The following is a 22,949-nucleotide window of genomic DNA, read 5'->3' on the forward strand; positions in this document are numbered from 1 at the left end:
AGCTCTTTTGGGTTCTCATCTGGATTTATGTCAAGGGAGCGGAATCTCTGCCTATATGTCTCAGGATTTATATCATATTTCTGAAGAATGGCTTCTTTGACTTTATCATAATCGAGAGAATCATCCATATCCATGTGTACATATGCAGCCCTTGCTTTGCCAGTGAGTAATGGTACGAGATGAAAAACCCAGTCATTTATCTGCCACCGACAAACCAAAGCAATGCGTTCAAAGGTTATTAAGAAATGTTCAACGTCATCATCATCTGTGAGCTTTTCCAGTCTTGGCTCATTAATACGAGACCAACCTGCTGAGGTATCGGACTGACTGACTGTCTCATTGCTGGGAGCAGCTGGGAAGGGCATGTTTACTGCTGGTGGTTCAGGATCTGGTGGTTCAGGCCTGGCTGACAGAGGCTCAGAGACTGGGGGGTTTCGGGCCTGCACGTCCACCTGTAGGAGCTGGAATTGGTGTTGGAGCGCCCTTAAGCGCTGTTCTTGTCGGGCATTTTCCTCCATCTGCCTAGCCTCTCTTGCCTCCTGCTGCCCCATCTGGGACTGAAGAAGGGAGAGCAGGTCTGATATTGTCAGCTCCTTACCTTGACCCTCAGTGCTGTCCACCCCTCCAGAAGCTTCATTTTCCTCCTCACCATTTATTTGTGCTGCAGGCTCAGGCAGTCTGTTTTGAAAATCTCCTCGTGGTATTCTTCCACCTCTTCCACCTCGCTGCATTTCTTTGGAGAAAAAAAAAAAAAAAAGTTTCAAAACAGCAGAAAAAGAAAAAAAACTGTCCTTAACTGGCTGATCCCACCACTGCCACCAAATGTCGTGGACCAAACAATCAAGGCACAAAGGAACACAGGTTTGAAGCTCAAAAATCAGGATTTTTATTCCAAAGGGTTTTAACAAAAGCAATATTGCTTAAACAAGCAAAATAAAAGAGGTCAACAGAACAAAACTCTACTGAAAAATAACTAAACTAGATGTGAACTCAACCAACAGACCTAACGATATGAGAACTGAGGGGGACATTTATACAAGCTGACCAAACCAAGACTAAACGTGCAGGGGAGGACAACATACAACATAACTAAACCTGAATACAACGAAACCCTATTCCCCCCCATGCTGTCAGCGCACTTGGTATGGTCCTCCTCCATAAAGCCAGACTCCACCCACAGACACATCTTTTGGCCAAACCAGGAAGGAGACCCAGCAGCCAGGTTACTCAAAGAAAGGAAAAATGAATTAGTAGTGCTTAATCAAACCAATGACAAAGCTTTGTAAATGAGAAAGAAACCATGTAATATATAGAATGCTATTAACCAAATTCTAAACCAAATAATTTGAGGGTGTTTTATGGGTAACTGACTGCAAATGAAAATAAAGATTAAGATAACATGTGATAATGATGTGTGTGTGTGTGTGTGTGTGTGTGTGTGTGTGTGTGTGTGTGTGTGTGTTGGGCTGTGGCCATCACACAGCAGAACATAGCTTGTTTGGCGTCTAGGCTCCGACCTCATCACTCCTTGCTGATTTATTTTACATGCAGAAATTGAGGAGTGATGAGATAATATCTTATCCCCCTATTCGGAGCCTACAGGTGGATGCTGGGGTGGTGGTGGGGCTGAAAGTAGGAGCGCAGTACTGGTGCAGGGCAGTGATGGCAATGAAAGAGCAGAGGGAGAGACAGGAAATCTTGCAGCTTAAATAGACTGCCAATTGGGAGGAAGTGTTTGTCAGGTGATGTGGCAGTGACGTATATCAATTATTAAATCAGTGCATCTCAAGTTGTCTGCCTGAACTAGCTCGCAGGCATCGCCCCATTTCAGTCAGACAACTCTTCGTTGAGCCTAGGCACCTGCCTTGTGGCTATTCCTCAGAAGCACCCTGGCTACATGAGAAATATACTACCTAGTGAACTGCTATGTGTGAGCCTAGGCACCTGCCTTGTGGCCATTCCTCATAAGCACCGCGGCTACATGAGATATATACTACCTAGTGAACTGCTATGTGTGAGCCTAGGCACCTGCCTTGTGGCCATTCCTCATAAGCACCGCGGCTACATGAGAAATATACTACCTAGTGAACTGCTATGTGTGAGCCTAGGCACCTGCCTTGTGGCCACACCCCATGAGTACGGCACCTACATGAGGAGTATATTACCTAGAGAAACTGCTATGTGTGAGCCTCGGCACCAGTCGCCGTGTGGCCACTCCCCATGAGTACAGCGCCTATATGAGGAGTATACTACCTAGTGACAGTGCTTAGTGTGGGCCTCAGACCCCACCTAGTGGCAATTCTCATGAGCACCGCGCTGTATGATAAATATGATTCCTAGAGAAAATTGTTATCCTACCAGCATATTGCAATTGTTAGTAAAGATATGACTGCTCTAAGCCCAGCAAACCACCTGAAATGCAATGACTGAATTATGCAGCAAAGCTGTTACAGATATTAGTCAAGCATCAAGGACTGTAGGAACTTTGGGCAGCCAAGATTTCCTTCTTGGGGCAGGCCACAGCTCAGGTATAGATCGTACAGCTTTCGGGGGAATCAGGATCTTGTCGTTTCTTTGCAACCATCAATGAAGAGGGGGGTAGCCAACCCATGGGTCAGGGAGCAGTGACATGGGAATTTCATCATGTAAGAAAAGGTCAGAAAGAGGCGTTAGTATTAGCAATGATTATTTGAGTGTCTTGTCAAGTTCTTTCAAAATTAAGTGTTTCAGAAGTATTAAAGTGCTCTTCTGGTTTAAATTCAGAAAGGTGAGATCATGCCAAGGGACTGAATCTGGTCGTTGATCACCACACCTGAGAAACCCATAGAATGCCATTCCAAGAAGTGCCATACCAAAGAAGTGCTTCCGACTAGTATTACTAATACTTATATATAGAGTAAAACAATCCTGCCTCAACCTTGAAATAACTGATGCACCAGTGATAGTGTAAGTAGTTTAACATGCATAGAGGATGAACCTTTAAGGCTGTATGTGAAACTAAATACCTTCTACAAGCTTGGTACTTTGCATTTGAAGTTGGCAGGATTCAAAGGAAAATTCAGAAAGCTTTAGCTACACAGCTTCAAGGCTCAGGATGAAAGCAGTTTGCAGGAAGTTATTTAAAACAGAACAGAGAACCAAGTTAATCACATAAGACTATTCATTATTGGTATTTTTGAGAGGCCTTTAATGATTGTCTCTGCTGAGTTCTCATAGGACAACAGAATTTGTTTCCTGGTCCATCTGGCACCCCAAAGCAAGAGCCGCGAAGGAGGAGAGACGAGCGACGCTGGACGCTCGACACAGATACATGATCAGCAGGTTGGTGGAAGCAGGGACACTGAGGGAGCCGGAGGTGGAGGACGCCCATCTCTCCGAGGACAAGATCACATCACAGAAATCTGAAAACTCAGAGACACGACCTTTGACCTCTTCTCCTCCAGTTAGTGCTCAATGTTTGGATTAAAGGGGGGGGTATTATGGTAATTTCAAGCGTCATATTTCACTCTGTCATAACTGTGGAGTAGCTTAGCATAATTTACAGTTGCAAAAAACTCCTCATGTTTCTCACGCTGGTGCTCTGTGCAGGCCCTCATACAGCCTCTGCCTGAAACGACTCAGTCAGCTCTGTCCCTTTAAGAAACCCCACCTTTACAAGCCTGCTTTCTCCTGATTGGCCAGCTGTCTGAACCCTGTTGAGGTTGCATTTTGTGACATCACAAAGATTTGAAACTTCACCCACGTTTAGTCTGGACCAATAACTGTATATATAGATGGACGACACGTCTCCATCTGCTCCCATTGTTTGAAAGTGATGCAAAAATGGCCCCCGCGATAGGCGCTGCCATCTTGCAATGGTGACGTCATTTGGAGCCAGAGACTGCACAGTAGAGATCGGCAGGTGAAGCGGCCTTAGCCACTTTCGCTAACCAAAACACACACTTAACTTACCGAAAAAACAGCAAGTATCCCGCACGCCGGCGTGTTTAACAGCAGAACAGCTTCTTGTTTTGGTCTGAGGTTAACGTTCACAGGTATGGAAACCTCAATGACTGTAATGTCATGTAATGTAATGTTTTTGTTACGTTTTCTCTCGCCGATTGGCTGTAAGAGCCGATCAGTTTGTCAACAGAGCTGTCAATCATCATTTTTACAGCATCAAATAACTAATTAAAAATAAACTTAAACAGAAAAATGAACACTTGGACATAAATCCGCATGATAAGAACTAACTATAATGACAGAAACCATGTTTGAGAAAAATGTATTTGACGTGTATTTTGATTTTATAGTTTGACTCATGTCCCATCTGTTAACATAAAGGAGGCGGGCTTTATGAGCTATACTGCAGCCAGTCAGCAGGGGTCGCTCAAAATGTTTTGGCTTTACTGTTAGGGAGCTGTTAGGGACCTCAACAGGTTTTACAGATATGACTTCTCCTGACATGTTCATCATGTTTCTCTTCTCGCTCGGAGTCATCTTTATCCATCTCTCTCTCTGTTCTCTGTTTCTGTCTCTCCAGAATCCGCCCGCCAGTCTTTCTCCCTCCGTGGATGTAGCGACCTCTGCCGTGGCTCAAAGGAAACTCTTCCTCACTACAGGCAGCTCTGAGGTGAGCCTGATGAGGAGAAACCTGAGCGTTTTCCACAGAGGAGATTCAACCCTCACTAAATGCTCTGTCATACCAAAGAGTCCAAAAAGGATCCAAACCAGGAACCACACGTTTTATTTTATTTACACAGCACACACACTCACACAGAGACACACCCAGCTGATTTCCTGTTAATGGAGGAGGGAGGAGCAACATGATACCATGTGATCCAGCCTCATGAGAACAGGTAGAACCTGTGGAACAGGTGTTTAGTCAGTCAGTTCAGACTCCGTTTAGAGGCAAGAGTTCAGAGCAGGAGAGGAAATCTGAAGGCTGAAGGAGGGTGAGTGTTAATCCAACATTTTTATGATTTCACTTCTAAAGTCTCAGAGTCACTTTTCTCCCTGTGAACTGTAGAGGAGCTGAACTGAACAGTTGGATTAGTATGTTATTATACTGTGTGAGTGAGTGTTTCTGTTTGACCTTTCACACTGACTTCAGAGCAGAAGAGGACAGAGCAGCATCTCCTGTGTCCAGCTGTCTGTCTCTGAAGAGTGAGCGGTCCAAAGAAGAAGCTGGAAACTTCAGTAATGAACCTGGACCCTCAGACACATAGTAAGACAACTGACAACATCCCATTTTCAGTCATATGTGACAACACACACCTGCTGCCCCTCTCCTCTCTTCATACACACGGTGCTTCAGGCCCCTCCTTCTGTTTCTCTCTGCTGGTGACAGGAAGAAGTGAGGGGAGATAGTTAACTACTTAATCGATCTCTGATGTGTTTTATGGGTACACATTTAAAAAGGTTGAAATATGTTAGAATTTACTTGTGCAGCCATAAATACAGCAGTGCAGCCGTCTGTGTGGGAAACACTGAGGTGTAACATGGAAGGCAAAGTTGGTCGTCCTTAATATATTTTTATTTAGTTATTATCTTTAAAGGTTTAACTGATAGTATTAAAGGTTAAATGGTTAATTATTAACATCCCTGGTTTATATATTACAGTTTCTACTAAAATATATTCACTAAGGCTGTAAAGATTCTCTGATATGAATCAGTAACAACTTTTTAACGTTAAAGATGCGACTACATCGGTACGCAGAGCTCTGGGTGGGTTACAAGTTAAGACGAGCCGTCGATGGCCCCATTATAAAGTTATAAATCGTTTTACTGAAGAGCTGCTGCTGATCCTGCACACTGTGCTAAGCGTCTATGATCTCACGAGACTCTGACGCTGACCTTTGACCTCTTATTAGAGTAGCATTAGTGTTGGGATGTCTGTAAACACAGAGCGATTCACAGAGCTCCACATCTAAAATCCAGAATGAAGTCATTTGGAAACTTTACAAAAGTCTGTCCGTTTGTTTTCTCTGTAGAAAAGAGATAAAGTTCAACAGCAGCCAGACAAACATTAACACACACCTGGTGAGACGGCAGGGTGACACCTGGGCGGGCAACGAGTCAACAGTCAACACAAAGACATGAATATTGAACACTGACCCGGCCACAGCTCCATGGGTGCCTGGTTATCTTTCAGAATGGGGAGCAAACTTGGACAGATACATCAGTGGCGGGAGGTGTGGGGTCCTTCCCCACAATAAAAATTGTATTTTAAAACAAATTTCCTGCTTTTTTACCCGAGCAACTGAGATCATACTTCTTAAACTACAATGGGCCTGAAGCCTCGGCTACTTCACTTATCCTGCACTTACCAGCTTTCTGTCATATTTCCATTCCCTGCATCTCACTTGGCCCTGTCCCACTGGACTCTCCCTGCTCTGCTGTGCTGTCCTCCTCCTGAATGTAGTGACAGCAACAATGTTGATGAGCACAGAGATGCCTTGAAGATGAACTATCAAGGTGTTTTAATGCAGGTCTACCTGGAGCCAAAGATATCAGCATTTGAACATAAGCCAGAATTGATAACACTTCTTCTTTGTTTCACACACCACCATCAAGAGACGCAAAAACACACATCATGATAAGAGCACGTCACGTCAGACTTCTGGAAATGCACACTACACGCAGTGAACCACACTTCTACACACGAGGGTGAGGCCAATGACTGCGCAGTCAGTCACACCTGATGTCCATCAGCTCGTTATCTGTTCACAGGATTCAATAGCTCATCTCCGCATTCACATCACAATACGAGGACAGCGTTACACTAGGTTCTGTATCTTAATAGTTACTGTCATTGAAAATACTTGGTGTACACTTACACCAGTCTTTGGTTTGTTTGGCATAGCCTGATGTTAGCTGAAATGAACACAACATATCAGAGGCTAGTAACGGCCACTTTGGCTCTTTTCAGGGAGCCGGCTCTGTCAGCTCTCTGATGTTGCCAAAAGATCATTACCAGTAAAACCTTGAATCAATAATACAATTTGCACTAAGAATCTTCACTGTCCAACTATCCCTTACTTTAGGCTAACATTTTGATTCCCACAATAGAGTCGGCTACTTTGCGTTTTGTTTTTGTTTCTTGTCTGCAATAGAAATGAAGAGTCTGACAACTTTGCTGCCAACTCTGCCTGCTGACTCCCTCTACTGTTCTTCTGGGTCAGTGTTTCCCAAAGCGCTCCTGGAGCAGCCTACCCCCTGACCAAAATGTGTTTCATCCCATCCAACCCTGCTCCGCCTGAGAAACAGCCTTAGCTAACCTGGTGTGCTGAGCTCAGAGCTGCACTGATTTGAGACTGCTGTGGTAAAGCAGGGCTGGATGAAAAACATGCTGGACGAGGGGCGCGTGCTCCAACAGAGGTTTGGGAAACACTTTTGTAGGTTAGTCTGCTGCTGTGTGGGGAGAGGGAGAGAGCAGGCAGTTAATTAGAGATATTACAGTGATGCTTTAGATTACAGCCCACAATGCACAGCGTCATTCCTCGGGAGTTACGGTGTAATCTTTTGTGCTAACGGTGGACCAGTACAGTAAGTACAGTACCAGTACAGTATACCAACACATATATGTAGGTACTGGGGAACAAGATGTGACGTTATGGAGCAGGGGAGTAACCTTACAAAGAACTAACACTGTAGTTATTTTTGAACTACTGGGTACAGTACCTTTTCTATGACTATAACAGGGTACAGTCTGACCATAGAGCATTGTTCCTTTATCCTTTTGGGGGACTTCACCTCCGACTGTGTTTGAAAAGGCTTTACACCCTTAAAAACACTGATTATCATCCAGTTAAATGTTTTATCAGCTAAATAGCTTCTTATTCATCCATAACCATAATATATACTGACTTTGATATTTGATGTACCTTAGAGCACATTTAACTTACAATGTACAAATGGTTTTCAGTTTAGAATAGGAACAGTGTAGTTTGCCTTTTTGTCACTAATAAGGACATTTTGAAATAAAATCACATCAGATTTTTTAAGTGATGCAGAAGTCATCACTCCATCGTCCACGACAGAATGGACCCAGTAGTTAAATAATAACTACAGTATCAGTTCCTCCCAAAGGTCCAGATTATTGCTCAGTGGGTCATACATAGTAATTAGGCTATTCATCATAATAGAATAGGTAGTTAGAATAACTACTACTAAATAACTACAGTATAAGTTCTTCTCTACAGTATAAGGTCCAGAGTTGTTACCCCCTTATTCCATAACTTCACATCTTGTTCCCCAGTACCTACCCACATGTATTGGTACGTACTGTAAGCTACTGGTGCACCGTTAGTACGAAAGATTACAACATAACTCTGCAGTAATGATGCTGTAAGTTGTGGGCCGTAATCTAAAGTAAGTATCTGTGACCTGTAATGTAATATCGTCACATGTATCAGTGCTTACACATAGTTATGGTGGAACAAGAGAGTAACAGTTAGGAATGTTAGAGGCAAAGAGAAAAAGGTTATACTGTAAGTGTTTTGTCAGTACTGGGTACCTTTAGACCTACTTTAGAGGAAAGGAGGAATTAGTTACTTTAAGTATCTCCACTGTTCCCCTGTACCTACACTGTAAATTATAATTAAACCAATCATGTAGTCTTGGGTCTGTTATTATAACAATGGGCAGAGGCCCTGTAATGTTTGACAGTGTTTACTGCGCTCCTTTATTTCCTGTCTATTACTGGGTAATTACAGAGTAAGAGTAAGGAGGATAAAACATAACATGATGTTAAGGGTACTTGAAGTGTAGGGACAATAATAAATTATTATGAATAAATAAAATAATAATATTGTTTGTAATCTGTTGCCATATTGAGTAGATATAGGGTATCCTTTCTTACAGTGTAGTACTGACAGAATACTTACAGTATAAGTAATTTCTCCTTTCCTCTAAAGTAACCCGTGAGTACCTACTTATAGAATAATGACTATAAATCATTTCTCATTTCTTTGAATTACACTGTCGGTACCCAGTACTGACTAAATACTTACAGTATAACCCTTTTCTCTTTGCCTCTAAAGTTCCTTATTGTTTCTCCCTTGTTCCACCATACCTACATTTAAGCACTGATACATGTGACGGTATTACATTACAGGTCGTGGAAGCTTACACGGTAAGTTGCGGGCCGTTTTATGAAGCGTTACCCATTTTACTGACTGCTAGCAAAAAACGTTACATGTAACTGAACATGTAATATATGTTTCAATAGATTAAAGTCTTTTTAAACATTTTGATTATGACACTGCACAAATATATAAAATATTTTAGGAACTTTCAGCTCTTGGCTCAGGTTGAAGAAATATGGTGGTCCTGGATAAAAATATGTAAAAGTTAACAGTGAGTTTAAACCTGACCATCTGACCTCTGACCTTTCAGCTAATTGTTTCATTTGAGACATAGAAACAAACAGGCAGTAGACTTCAGTCTGTGTTATCAAACGGTCAGTCAACAGGCTCTTAGCTGAGTTTGTAAAGATCTTTCAAATATGTTTTTATCAAAGGTTAGAAAACATGTTCATCCTTCATTTAATAACTCCACCACACCTACTTTATCTTTGTTTAGTGATTTTGTGTTGAGTTAAAGCTGACAGAAAATGATTTTGATGATGGGACAGTTTGTTTTTATGACCGTGTTTCTTTTTTATATAAAATCTCCAGATGTGTTTTGTTCCTTTTAGAACAAATGAGACAAGAGAAAGATGTAATTAAGTATGAACTGCAGTGAAATCAGATATTATCCTGTGTCCCTCTGAGTTTATTCATTCATGTCCTGACTGGACTGTCCTGGACTCTGGTTGTAGGTTACACTGATTTAATGTCATGTTCATGTTTCTAGACTTTGACTGTGAAGTTATTGGAGTGTGACAGCGTCCTCAGATTGTTGAAGAAGAACTTGTGAAAAATGATCAGCAGCAGTTTCTCTCTTTGTGTTTCCTCTACAGGTGAAGGTAGAAAGTGGATCTGAAGTCACCTGGTGAGTATTTTCTTTCTCCTGCCACATGTTAAACTGGAAGATTTTGCATGTCCTCACTTTGAACAGAAGTGAACTATAAATGAATCCATATGAGCTCTCTAGTGGACAAAAAGTACAGCTGTATAAAAAGGAATATATTCTTCTCCATTTATCCACAGTGGAAATCTTTGAATCATTTCTTCCTTTGGTGCCATCTGGTGGTAGAATCAGGAATGACACTGTGGTAGAGAGCAGTGTGTGTCTCTGTGATGTAAAGCTGGTTGTAATGAATGAGCATGTTGTTGTGTTTGTGTGAAGGTGGGGGCTCTACTATGAGTCAGTGTGAGGACAGAGAGGAGGGAGCCCCTCCCTCTAAAACCACTCTGTGTGGGGAACATGACAGCCAGACCAAAGCTCAGAGGTGAGATGAGGATCTCTAACTGTCCATGACTCTTCTCCATGTCAGAGCTCAGCACTCAAATCACTCCACCATCATTATTCACACTCACAGCTCTGTGTGTGTTGTGTTGAAGGCCAGAGCAGCAGCTCAGACCGGACTCTGCTGGACCTGGACCTGGACCTGCACCTGAGCCCAGCTGTGTGTCCTTCAAGAGTGACCGGTCTAAGGATCAAATTATTGTTTTCAAAGATGTAAATAACTCTGATTGTCAAAGGTAAGAATTTAAAACAGAGCATGTTTCTGTTGTTCTGTATTAAAACCTTTAAAATCCAACATGTCAGCAGTGTTTTATGTCTGAACCTGAACATTTATCAGTGTTTGTGTTTCTATCAGGATCCAACAGCAGGAAACTATTTTACACATCAATAACTGTACTGAGCATGTACCTTCATGTGTGTCCTGTGTTTGTAGGAGGATCTAACAGGATCCACTTGATAGAATCTATCACATGTAACACTGTGTCTTTATATTATATACAGTATATTATATTATATTTGTTCCACAGAGTTCAGCAGCAGAGATCAGAGGTTCCCATTGGTCAGTCTGCCCAGCAGCATCAAACACAGCTGGACTCCATATTTATGGTGTGTAAATGAACAAACACAGCTACTACTGAGAATCAAAGTTGACTTCAAATGACATTTTTATGTTACTGAATTGTTTCCTGATTACACTGCAAACATCATCTCTGTCTGAATGATGTTCACAGTCAGTGTTTTATTGACTGAATGAAGCGTTACATTGCTGAGCAGCACAGAGTCAGAGGTCAGAGGTCGTGGTGGATGGTGGTCTCACACAGACTTTGGCAGCAGAGAGCAGAGTTCACAGACTGAGTCCAGTTTGTGTTTGAAACAACAGAAACACTTTGGTTCATGTTAATGACAGTTTGTGGTTTCAGCTTCATTCTAATAAACACATCGTGTCCAAAGTCACTGCAGATCTTTTCTGTGTGAAACCAGACCAGGATATTTCTCCAACATGAATCTCATTTTATATCAACTTCATTTCTAGGAGACAGGACCATCCACAGACTAAATACTGAACTACCATTGTGATCCAGTCTCCATGCTGCACTCTGCAGACCAGCAGGCTTTCTGTCTGTCACTGATGATCTGATGTTGACTTCTACAAGTCAAAGTTCACTTCTTGTTCTGTTCCAGCTGCTGGAGGAGAACATTGTCAGTTTTGTGAAGAACGAGCTGAAGAAGATCAAGAGGGTTCTGAGTCCAGATTACCCAGAATGCTTAGAGAGTCAGAGGGAGGATGAGGAGGTGTTGGACAGTGAGGAGGAAGAGCAGAGGAGGAGCAGCAGAGAGGCATTTGTGAAGATCACACTGCACTTCCTGAGGAGAATGAAGCAGGAGGAGCTGGCTGACTGTCTGCAGAGCAGTAAGAGGATTTTAACACATTGAACATGATGGAAAGAGGAAATGGAGGCAACATGGGAGAGGGTCACATTTAAAACTCTGCTGTTAATATGATGCACACATTTTATCAGATCTATGAACTGTGAGAAACTGTTCACACCTGATGTGCTGAAGAGATTTCAGAGAGGAGGGAAATAAACACCACCCTGATGTCTTTAAGTTTAAAATCATCAGATTGATTATAGCTTCAACTTATTGATCACATTTCTTGTTTGTTCTTTCAGGAACTTTTCCTGCAGTTTGTCAGCGTGAGCTCAAGTCTAACCTGAAGGAGAAGTTCCAGTGTGTGTTTGAGGGGATTGCTAAAGCAGGAAACCCAACCCTTCTGAATCAGATCTACACAGAGCTCTACATCACAGAGGGCGGGACTGGAGAGGTCAATGATGAACATGAGGTCAGACAGATTGAATCAGCATCCAGGAAACCACACAGACCAGAAACAACCATCAGACAAGAAGACATCTTTAAAGCCTCACCTGGAAGACATCGACCAATCAGAACAGTGATGACAAAGGGAGTGGCTGGCATTGGGAAAACTGTCTTAACACAGAAGTTCACTCTGGACTGGGCTGAAGACAAAGCCAACCAGGACATACAGTTCACATTTCCATTCACCTTCAGAGAGCTGAATGTGCTGAAAGAGAAAAAGTTCAGCTTGGTGGAACTTGTTCATCACTTCTTCACTGAAACCAAAGAAGCAGGAATCTGCAGGTTTGAAGAGTTCCAGGTTGTGTTCATCTTTGACGGTCTGGATGAGTGTCGACTTCCTCTGGACTTCCACAACAATGAGATCCTGACTGATGTTACAAAGTCCAGCTCAGTGGATGTGCTGCTGACAAACCTCATCAGGAAGAACCTGCTTCCCTCTGCTCGCCTCTGGATAACCACACGACCTGCAGCAGCCAATCAGATCCCTCCTTATTGTGTTGACATGGTGACAGAGGTCAGAGGGTTCACTGACCCACAGAAGGAGGAGTACTTCAAGAAGAGATTCAGAGATGAGGAGCAGGCCAGCAGAATCATATCCCACATCAAGACATCACGAAGCCTCCACATCATGTGCCACATCCCAGTCTTCTGCTGGATCACTGCGACAGTTCTGGAGGATGTGTTGAAGACCAGAGGGGGAGGAGAGCTGCCCAAGACCCTGACTGAGATGTACATCCACTTCCTGGTGGTTCAGTCCAAACTGAAGAACATCAAGTATGATGGAGGAGCTGAGACGGATCCACACTGGAGTCCAGAGAGCAGGAAGATGATTGAGTCTCTGGGAAAACTGGCTTTTGAGCAGCTGCAAAAAGGAAACCTGATCTTCTATGAGTCAGACCTGACAGAGTGTGGCATCGATATCAGAGCAGCCTCAGTGTACTCAGGAGTGTTCACACAGATCTTTAAAGAGGAGAGAGGACTGTACCAGGACAAGGTGTTCTGCTTCGTCCATCTGAGTGTTCAGGAGTTTCTGGCTGCTCTTCATGTCCATCTGACGTTCATCAGCTCTGGTGTCAATCTGATGTCAGAAGAACAAACAATTCATCAGGACTCTGCAGAAACACACTTCTACCAGAGTGCTGTAGATAAGGCCTTACAGAGTCCGAACGGACACCTGGACTTGTTCCTCCGCTTCCTCCTGGGTCTTTCACTGCAGACCAATCAGACTCTCATGCAAGGTCTGCTGACACAGACAGGAAATACCTCACAGACCAATAAAACAACAGTCCAGTACATCAAGAAAAAGATCAGTGAGAGTCTCTCTCCAGAGAAAAGCATCAATCTGTTCCACTGTCTGAATGAACTGAATGATAGTTCTCTAGTGGAGCAGATCCAACAGTCCCTGAGATCAGGAAGTCTCTCCACAGAGAAACTGTCTCCTGCTCAGTGGTCAGCTCTGGTCTTCATCTTACTGTCATCAGAAAAAGATCTGGACGTGTTTGACATGAAGAAATATTCTGCTTCAGAGGAGGCTCTTCTGAGGCTGCTGCCAGTGGTCAAGGCCTCCAACAAAGTTCTGTTTGTACATGCCTAACTATACAAGAGCAATTAAATAAGCTTTTTCTTTATTCAGAAAAAACAAACATTGTTTGTGATTGCTCTCTGTTGATTCTTCTTCAGGCTGAGTGGCTGTAATCTGTCAGACAGAAGCAGTGCAGCTCTGTCCTCAGTCCTTAGCTCCCAGTCCTCTAGTCTGAGAGAGCTGGACCTGAGTAACAACGACCTGCAGGATTCAGGGGTGAAGCTGCTGTCTGCTGGACTGCAGAGTGAACATTGTACACTGGAAACTCTCAGGTCAGAATAAAGCTGATTGTAAAGTCTCACTCTGTCTGAGACATTTTCCTTAAAGCCCCTCGAAATCCACAATATCCTTCTAATTATGTAATTTAGGGTCTTATGTACATACTAGTAAGCCCCTAAAATGTTTAGAAATTAGTTTGAATTCAAACTCGAGTTGTTGCCATTCTTTCTTTGTTAGCTTCCCTGACATTGGGGTTGAATTGGGCGTGGTTATGTTTTGGTATCTATTATGTAATTTATTCTTTTTATTATTATCAAAAGTTTGGACACACTTTCCCATTCACTTGTATGAGAAAATGTGTCCAACCTTTGACTGGTAGTGTATATTTAGTGGAGGCAGCCCGCCGCCACAGAATTGTTGCTGGGTTTGCTATAATGTGTCCTGAAGCAATTACAAGACTCGGTTGAGATGTCCGCTCCAAATCAACAGTCGTCCATCCTCTCCTTGTTGAGGAAGAGCACTGAAACAGTGACATCAGTCACTCGCGATGTCTTGGCAACCAAATAAACAACAGCGGGACCAGTTTACTTCTAATGGCAAAAGAGGGACTGCTCCGCGTTGCTGACATTGGACGCTCTTTGTCCACACAGAAAGATATGCAGTTCTATTACGCAATGTAAAACAATCCACGTGCCTATATCAGCTGTGCGCTCAATATCAAACTTTCAGATCCCTGGCTATCTCCCTCCGGCCAGCTGCCACAATATCATACTGAAATGAGGAGATATTGTCTATCTAACTCCATACGTCCCTATTGTGAATGCATTGATTGTCGTGGTTTATAAAGCGTATAAAAGGTGCAGATGTCATTAATAACGTCCCTCATGCACACACGGCTCACGTGCTGTGAGAACTGAATTGCGAGTGAAAATATTTAACTTTTGTTAGTTGATTAAACAGACTGCTGATGAAGACAGTCAACACAGCAGACAGAGAGACAGACTGAAGGGAGGGAGCGGGGCCAGTAGCGGGGCAGGGAGTAGAGGTGCAGGTGTGTTGGGGTGACTGAAGCAAAGTGATCAGGTTAAAGTAGTTTGTGAATTAAAACTTAATATGGTGAAGAAGAGAGTACAATTAAAGTGTGGAAGTAAGAAATAACCATCTAGAAAGAGGGTCTACATGTGATGTGCTTCTCACAGAAATCATTGATATATGAGATTAATTGAAATCGATTGATTACAAAGCCTGTAATTTTTAATCACCTGACAGCAATAGTATATGATGGGCACATGGGCACATACGTGGGTGGAAAAGCAAACCCTCTACCATGTTGCTGAAAAAAGTCCTAGAGGAAACACTGCTTTCCCATGCACCATTGTAGTGTTGACAGTTGCCATGAGAACGCGGACAGGCGGACCCCGGCAGGTGTCAATCAGCACGGGATCTGCCACGCCTACACAGTCCTGAGAAATGGTCTGAACAGCCAAATGAGCCGTTTTCTAAGGTTTTCTCGTGGTCCTGAACGTTTATTTTCACTCAGATTTTTGTGGATACTTTATGACACACTCTGATATCATTTATGCATTTTTGTTATTTGAAGCCGAGTTTCCAGGGTCTTTAAGTAATGTTAGTGACATGTAAAACAGAAAGCTCCTCATTATTCTACTATCATTCATGTCATCAGTTAAGATATGTCAGTAAAGTTGACAAATTCAGTGACTGATCACTAATTCTTCTTCAGGCTGAGTGGCTGTAATCTGTCAGAGAGATGCTGTGAAGCTCTGTCCTCAGTCCTTAGCTCCCAGTCCTCTAGTCTGAGAGAGCTGGACCTGAGTAACAACAACCTGCAGGATTCAGGAGTGAAGCTGCTGTCTGCTGGACTGCAAAGTCAACAGTGTAAACTGGATACTCTCAGGTCAGTATGTGGCTGATCGATTGATAGTTGATATATTTTTCTTTCAAAATCAGTCAGATTTTTTTAATGACATGATTTTATTTCCAGTCTGTCAGGCTGTCTGATCACAGAGGAAGGCTGTGCGTCTCTGGTCTCAGCTCTGAGATCCGACCCCTCCCATCTGAGAGAGCTTGACCTGAGCTACAATCATCCAGGAGAACAAGGAGTGAAGCTGCTTTCTGCTGGACTTGAGGATCCACACTGGAGACTTTACACGCTCAGGTATGGACAGACAACAAGAGTTCAGACACTGCAGGTGCCTCCACTTAAAACAGATACTGTATATATATCCTTCTGCTCAGTGTATTGCAAGTTCACGCTTAAAAAGAGCTCGCTCAAAGTTCAGTTCACACAGATTAAAATGAACAAATTCATGTTCATGTCTTCGATTTTTAGCTGCACTGAGCTCTTTTTTCAGTCGTAGTAATGATCAGCCATTTTGGTGCTCAAGGCGAGTTTTGGATTTGGCACCCCACACCTCAAGAGGTATAATATCACTTTTTCTGATAGACAATATCATTAAAGACCAAGCTTTCTACAATGTATGTTATATTTTAAGATCAGTTGTAACTTATGTAGGGAGATGTGCAGTGAGTGAGTAGTTGTGCAAGTAAGAGAGAGAGCGGCAGAGTGACGATAAATGTGAGCAGAGCAGAGAGAAATGGAGATGCCTCCTGAGCTGCCATATAACACAACTCTTGGTACATCTCTGAACGTGAGCGGTCGTTCACTGCCTCCAGAGTGAACTACGCTCACGTTGTAAATTGATCCGTTCAGTTCACCGTTCACCAAAAATATAACAGTGCTTCTGCTGTGGTAACTCATCATGAAGGAGTTCTTACTTTCCAAAAGGTACCAAAATAGAGAGACTGTTACCATGAAAAGCTTTGATGCAGGATTCCCTTTTTTCTACTTTGTGTTTGTTGGTCTTTAAATGATCATGAATTACTGTGTTCAGATGCAGCCTTTGAGAAATAAACTATGAAAGCAAACATTTATTCTGGACATGAAAGATCATTCTTGACAATGGAAATAATAAAAATACCATGTGAGGTTTTTAAACTTTGCGATTATATTATCCAACATTCATGTTCTTCTGGTTTCTCTTAGTTTATGTATGTAGGGCTTTATTATGTCACATTTTATTATCTATATTATCTATGAAACACCTTTTCTTTAAATCATAAGATACTGTTACCGAGATTGTTTTACTGTACATTTAAATCAAGAGAGAAATGTTGCTCATTGAGGAACACAAAGGCTCTTCTCATTTCTCAGTTTGTACCTCCTCGAGTCCTTTCCTCGACTCCTCTCCTCGCGTCACACGAGGAGAGAGGAGTCGAGGCAACAGACATTTAACAACATGAGACATCCCTGCTTCAGAGCCGTCATTTAAAAGCGACGCCAATTAAATATGATGTGTGGCACAGCTGCATCATCTGTCTATTTTGTTACAGCCTGTTGTTTTTATGATCTCTGTCACCAGAACAGTGTTTATGACAAGTTACCTTTAATCCACTTCACAACGTGTCATACATGTTTATTTTTATTTTAACACACACACTCAAGAGGTACATTTATTATAATCCTCAAGCATAACTACATGGCACCAACAATCATGCCCACAGATAGCCCACAGCTGAGTTAACTGAGGTATTCACAAACACTTCAACCATCTCTGGCACAGTGCTCTGTCCCTACATGTTTAAAGACAGCCACAATAGTGCCAGTTCCAAAGCACACAGCAATAACCTGCCTAAATGACTACAGGCCAACAGCATTAACACCTGTTATCATGAAGTGCCTGCAGAGATCGGTCCTCAAGCACATCAAGGCTGCAGATCAGGTCAACAGATGACACCATCTCTCCTGCCCTCCACACTGTACGGCTCCACTTAGAACAATGAGGAGCATGTGCACGGCTGCTGTCTGTAGACTACAGTTCTGCATTAATACAATCATCTCCAGCAGACTGGTCTCCGAGCTGTCTGATCTCGGCTTCAACAAAAACATCTGCCTCTGGATAAAGGACTTCCACACAGAGCGACTGCTGGTGTCCTTCTACCACGGCTCCATTGAGAGCATACTGACACATGGGATCCTGGTGTGGTACGACAGCAGCTCTGTGGCTGACAGGAAGGCCCTGCAGAAGATCATCAACACAGCCCAGAAAGTCACAAACACACGTTTGTCTGCCCTGGATGACATCTACACCTCTCGTTGTCTACAGAAGACGTCCTGCATCCTGAAAGACCCGTCTCACCCTGCCCATCACCTGTTTGACCCCCTGCCCTCAGGGAAGAGCTGCAGATCAATCAAAGCACGCACCAACAGACTCATGAACAGTTTTTACCCCAAAGCCATCACCACACTGAACACAGCACTAAAGGCATCATAGACAAACCATTGCACAACACTGTGGGTGTGTTCTTCTTCTTCTTCCTCTTCTTCTTCTTCTTCTTCTTCTTCTTCTTCTTCTTCTTCTTCTTCTTCTTCTTCTTCTCCTCCTCCTCTCAGATAAAGTGACAGACTGATGCAGACAGTTGACACAGATGAGTTTCAGCCTGTTTCTCTGTCACAGTGACAAACTGAGGAACACTGCTTCATGTTGAACAGCAGTTAGGACTCATGTTGGATAGAAAATCATTCTGACTGTTTCTTCCTCCAGGGTGGACCATGGTGGAGAGCAGAGGTTAAAGCCTGGTCTGAAGAAGTGTAAGTGTGGAATCAGTTTGACTCATGATGACCAAACAGCAGACTGTCAGTTAACAAAGAATAAACCCTTCAGGTGTGTCTGATGATAAACTGCTGCTGTGTTGTGTCTTTTTCTCTCCATCAGATTTCTGTGAACTCACTCTGGACTCAAACACAGCAAACAGAGATCTCAAACTGTCTGACAACAACAGGAAGGTGACATGTATGGGAGAGTATCAGTCATATCCTGATCATCAAGATAGATTTGACTTCTGGCCTCAGCTGCTGTGTAGTAATGGTCTGACTGGTCGCTGTTACTGGGAGGTCGAGTGGAGAGGAGGGGTTTGTATATCAGTGAGTTACAGAGGAATCAGAAGGAAAGGAAACAGTAATGACTGTGTGTTTGGATGGAATGATCAGTCCTGGAGTCTGATCTGCTCTGATGATGGTGGTTACTCTGTCCGTCACAATAACAGAAGAACAGTCCTCCCTCTCTCCTCCCCCTCTGTCTCTCACAGAGTAGCAGTGTATGTGGACTGTCCTGCTGGCACTCTGTCCTTCTACAGAGTCTCCTCTGACACACTGATCCACCTCCACACCTTCAACACCACATTCACTGAACCTCTTTATCCTGGGTTCTGGTTCTGGTCTCCTGGTTCCTCAGTGTGTCTGTGTTCTCTGCAGGAGGGAGAGTCTTCTTTCAGTCCTGTGGTCTAAATGTTGCTGGACGAGGCTTCACTTTGGTTCATATTTGGCTGATTGTGTTTTTAATGTCACAAATGTTTTCCACTGAACAATCCTGACACAAAGAGGAAGTAACTCTAATGAACTACCAAAATAAAAGCTCAGCAAACTTCCTGAGATTTACACATTTGTCTCTAAATGAAGATGTCCACCCTTACTATTAAACACAATGACCTTATTTACAGCATTTCATAAACATGTGTTTACAGACACATTAAACTTACATTACAGTGTGTACCCAACTCAGTGTGCACATTAGACAAGAGCTGTGAGCAGAAACACACTTAACTTCAATCATAACAACAAGTCCTCTCAGAACCATGAAACACATGAAGAGAAGTTTGTTTGAAGATCTGTAATAAAAATGTGCAGAGTAAAGTTGATATAAAAAAGTCAGAGAACAAATGTGAACATTGTTGAGCTCCTGCAGTGCAGCAGGATGCTTTCTGATTGGCTACAGCCGTGTGGATTTCCCTGTTCTCTTCTCCTGGGAGACTGGTGTGGCCGTTGCTGTCCGAGGTGCTGAAATTACAGCAACAGAGCAGGTAGCTCCTGGCTCTGTTCACATTTCAACCTTACAAAAAACACTCATCAGGACCTTATCTGAAAAGATCCAGCACATGACACATCTGTGTGAAGTTTGCTGTCGGATCCTACAGGACATTACAGACTTACCCACTCAGAGGCTTTATTATGGTGCTCACTCCAGACGAATGAACTTGATAGCAGCACAAATTGTTGTGTTGGAGATGATTTAATCTAGGTTTGGTATTTTAAATCTAAAAGTAAAGTAAAGCTTTTAAATAAGATGGCAGTTTGTGACCTTGAGAGGTTTTACAACTTCAAATATTAGAAACTTAAAATGATTACACTGATAACTACAGCCAAGCGTGTGTGTGTGTGTGTGTGTGTTTCTAATATTTGTTTCCAGCTGAAATAATAAATCACAACTTTAAAGTAATTATCTCGAAGATCTCAGTTTTGTTTTATTTTGCGGCACCTTATGGCGATTAAAGGTCATTGTGGGCACATACCTCTGAGATAACCAGACGTCCACGGTTGGCTCCGGTTGTAACTCTTGATTTTCCTGGCTGACGGTCGCTTTCCTTTTCAGACTGTTTGCTTCATCTGAGCGTCAAATTTGTTTCTTCTTCTTTGGATTTTCACCATCTTTTCTTTGTTTGTTCAGCCATAGTAGATTACTGTTTACTCGCAACACAGAGAGCGGAGAAGCAGCCGCTTAGCTCCGCCTACCCTCTCTGGCAGACCAACCACTGCCGGGTGATGGAGAACGTGTCACTAACTTGATTTTGGTCCGCTTTGATCCGCCAAAGTCGCACCAGACACCCAGTCTGTAATTCTGCAAATGCAAAGGCTTTCATCAGTTGGCCACAGGCTCAATCACCATTGTGTTACCTCATTCGGCGATAGTGACTTAACATTCATTTAAATGAAAAACTCAACTCATCAAGTCTGAGGAGCACGCCTTTATCTGTCGTACACCGCTCCCAGCATCTGTTTAATCCACTACATGAAGCAACGATCTGGGTCTTTATCCGTCTGCACAGTGAAGCTGATTCACAGGAATATCTCTCCTCTGGGATGGATCACAGCGCAATCCAGCAGAAAGATTTCCTCAATGGTTTTGTATCCAGAGATAAAAGAGAGGAAACTGTCTGGTCTGAATCAGAGCTGCTAAAACGTGCAAGAGTTTAACCCAACAGCAAGTGTTTGAAATACAAAGCAGGCCGGAGTTTCTGTTTGTAGTAACAGTATACACATAAGAACCTACTATTACAGGGGGAACACCCACAAGATGTAAACAATTAAATAAAGTTGCTAACGGCTACACTGGTATCTCTCATCAACCTTACGATACCTGAAGGTCTCATGTTCCACTGTTAGCAGAGACAGAAAGGCAGACGGCTGTCTCATGAACAAGTCCTCCACATGTTGAAAACATCAGTAGATCTACAAATGACTTTTTAGTCTTCTAAAAACATTATTGCTAAAGACAGCTCAGTAGAACTTGGATGTTTGTGGGGACGCGATGTTAGCATCACTAAATTGTAAGATCCTGAACTGAGGATGACGATAGAGAGGCAGCTGTGTATGAGGTTAGCAAGAGGTTACTAAATTACTAATCAAGTTTAAGTAGTCTTACATTTCAATTTTTGTATTGTAGCGTAAATCGGTCGATTAATTATTTAATAATTAATTAGACTCGTCATAGAATGCCTGCACTCTATATTGACGAGAAGTTAACTTTAAAGTTAATTAAAAGACTTAACCTATCATAGGTATTTAACGGGGCACCACCCAATTTTGACAAAACAGGGAAAACATATAATTAGTGATCACTCTCAATTAGTTATTTTAATTCGGTCTCATAATCTGAAGGTTGCTACAGTTTAGAATTGAGTCCATTCCGCGGTGTACAGAGGCTTAGTACTTCACACATACAAATACACTTGAATCAGTTCTTTATAAATGAAGAATTTATTGACTAATACTACTAAACATACATGAGATAACTAAATATGGTGATGAACGTGAAACGATTAATAACAGGATGAATATGATGAAAGATGGATTGAAACCTGTTCAAAGGAGTGAAGTGTAGCAGCTGAGATATTAGGAGGTATATCGCCCAAAACCTTATCCTAACCTTCCTAACAAATCTGTGACTAAAGCATCAACCCCAATATACAGTAAAACCAAAGTTAGACCTACTCGGAGGGTGAGGAGGGTCAACCGCGTTGCTGATGAGGCGTGTGGAGCGCGTCAGGTCAACAAGGCATGGAGCTTCAGGTGCCCTGGGCTTTAACCCGGGTAGCATCCCTCGGAGCGGCACCGCACGGCCGGTTCGGTCTCTCTAGATGATGGCGTGCCGGTCAGTCGTCGTCCGGGCAACGGCGCGAGTTTGACCACTCCTCATATCCGAGACTTTCTCTACTTATAACCTCCCCACATGTAAGACCTCTGGATTCTCAGCTGCACACCACTGGATGAAAATACACAGAATGAGGTTACATGGCAGATTCCTGAGGATAAAAGTACAAATTAATGATGAATGTCCGGATCAACACATAGCAACCTTCCACACTCTTTATGCACTTCCATGTGAATGTGACACCTGGATCTATATAGATATATATATACATATATACTTGTAGGGCATATATGTATTCACAGACACACAGCCTTGCTAAATTCATTAACAGATGTCCTGACTGAATCAACATCCCTTTGTCTCAGTCTCACCCCCCCCTTCCCCTGCCTGTCTGCAGGTCCGGCAGAGAGAGGGGTGTTAGGGGGGGGGGAACAAATGGATGCTCCAAAACTCTTTCTTCTCCCCAGGGCTCTGGGGTGTGAGTCGTTTCTGTTGAACCGCCGTCCCTGGATCAAAGCATGTGGTTCCTTATTTCCCCACAGCTAATCAACTAAGACAACATTAACTGACCGTAATCCCATGATTTATCAGAT

General features: G+C 42.8%; 1 protein-coding gene across 2 annotated transcripts in view; it reads left to right on the forward strand.

Annotated features, from left to right (window-relative positions):
• The first annotated feature begins 10,286 nt into the window (after positions 1-10,286).
• The window catches only part of LOC138604889 (NLR family CARD domain-containing protein 3-like), a 31,497-nt gene continuing 18,834 nt past the window's right edge, over positions 10,287-22,949 (forward strand). Inside the window, exons 1-10 of one of the 2 annotated variants that reach the window (XM_069676925.1) lie at positions 10,287-10,375; positions 10,488-10,628; positions 10,920-10,998; positions 11,575-11,803; positions 12,066-13,848; positions 13,951-14,124; positions 15,813-15,986; positions 16,074-16,247; positions 18,694-18,740; positions 18,865-20,287. In XM_069676925.1, the coding sequence (XP_069533026.1) occupies positions 10,287-10,375; positions 10,488-10,628; positions 10,920-10,998; positions 11,575-11,803; positions 12,066-13,848; positions 13,951-14,124; positions 15,813-15,986; positions 16,074-16,247; positions 18,694-18,740; positions 18,865-19,436 (3,462 nt within the window). In that variant the 3' untranslated portion in view covers positions 19,437-20,287. Of the gene's footprint in view, positions 10,376-10,487; positions 10,629-10,919; positions 10,999-11,574; positions 11,804-12,065; positions 13,849-13,950; positions 14,125-15,812; positions 15,987-16,073; positions 16,248-18,693; positions 18,741-18,864; positions 20,288-22,949 lie in introns of those variants that run through there. The other variant, XM_069676924.1, reaches the window with a different exon arrangement.

This window comes from Semicossyphus pulcher, unplaced genomic scaffold (genome assembly GCF_022749685.1).
Source record: "Semicossyphus pulcher isolate SPU_LCO1_2020_fin unplaced genomic scaffold, fSemPul1.0.p SCAF_27, whole genome shotgun sequence".
Lineage (NCBI taxonomy): Eukaryota > Metazoa > Chordata > Actinopteri > Labriformes > Labridae > Semicossyphus > Semicossyphus pulcher.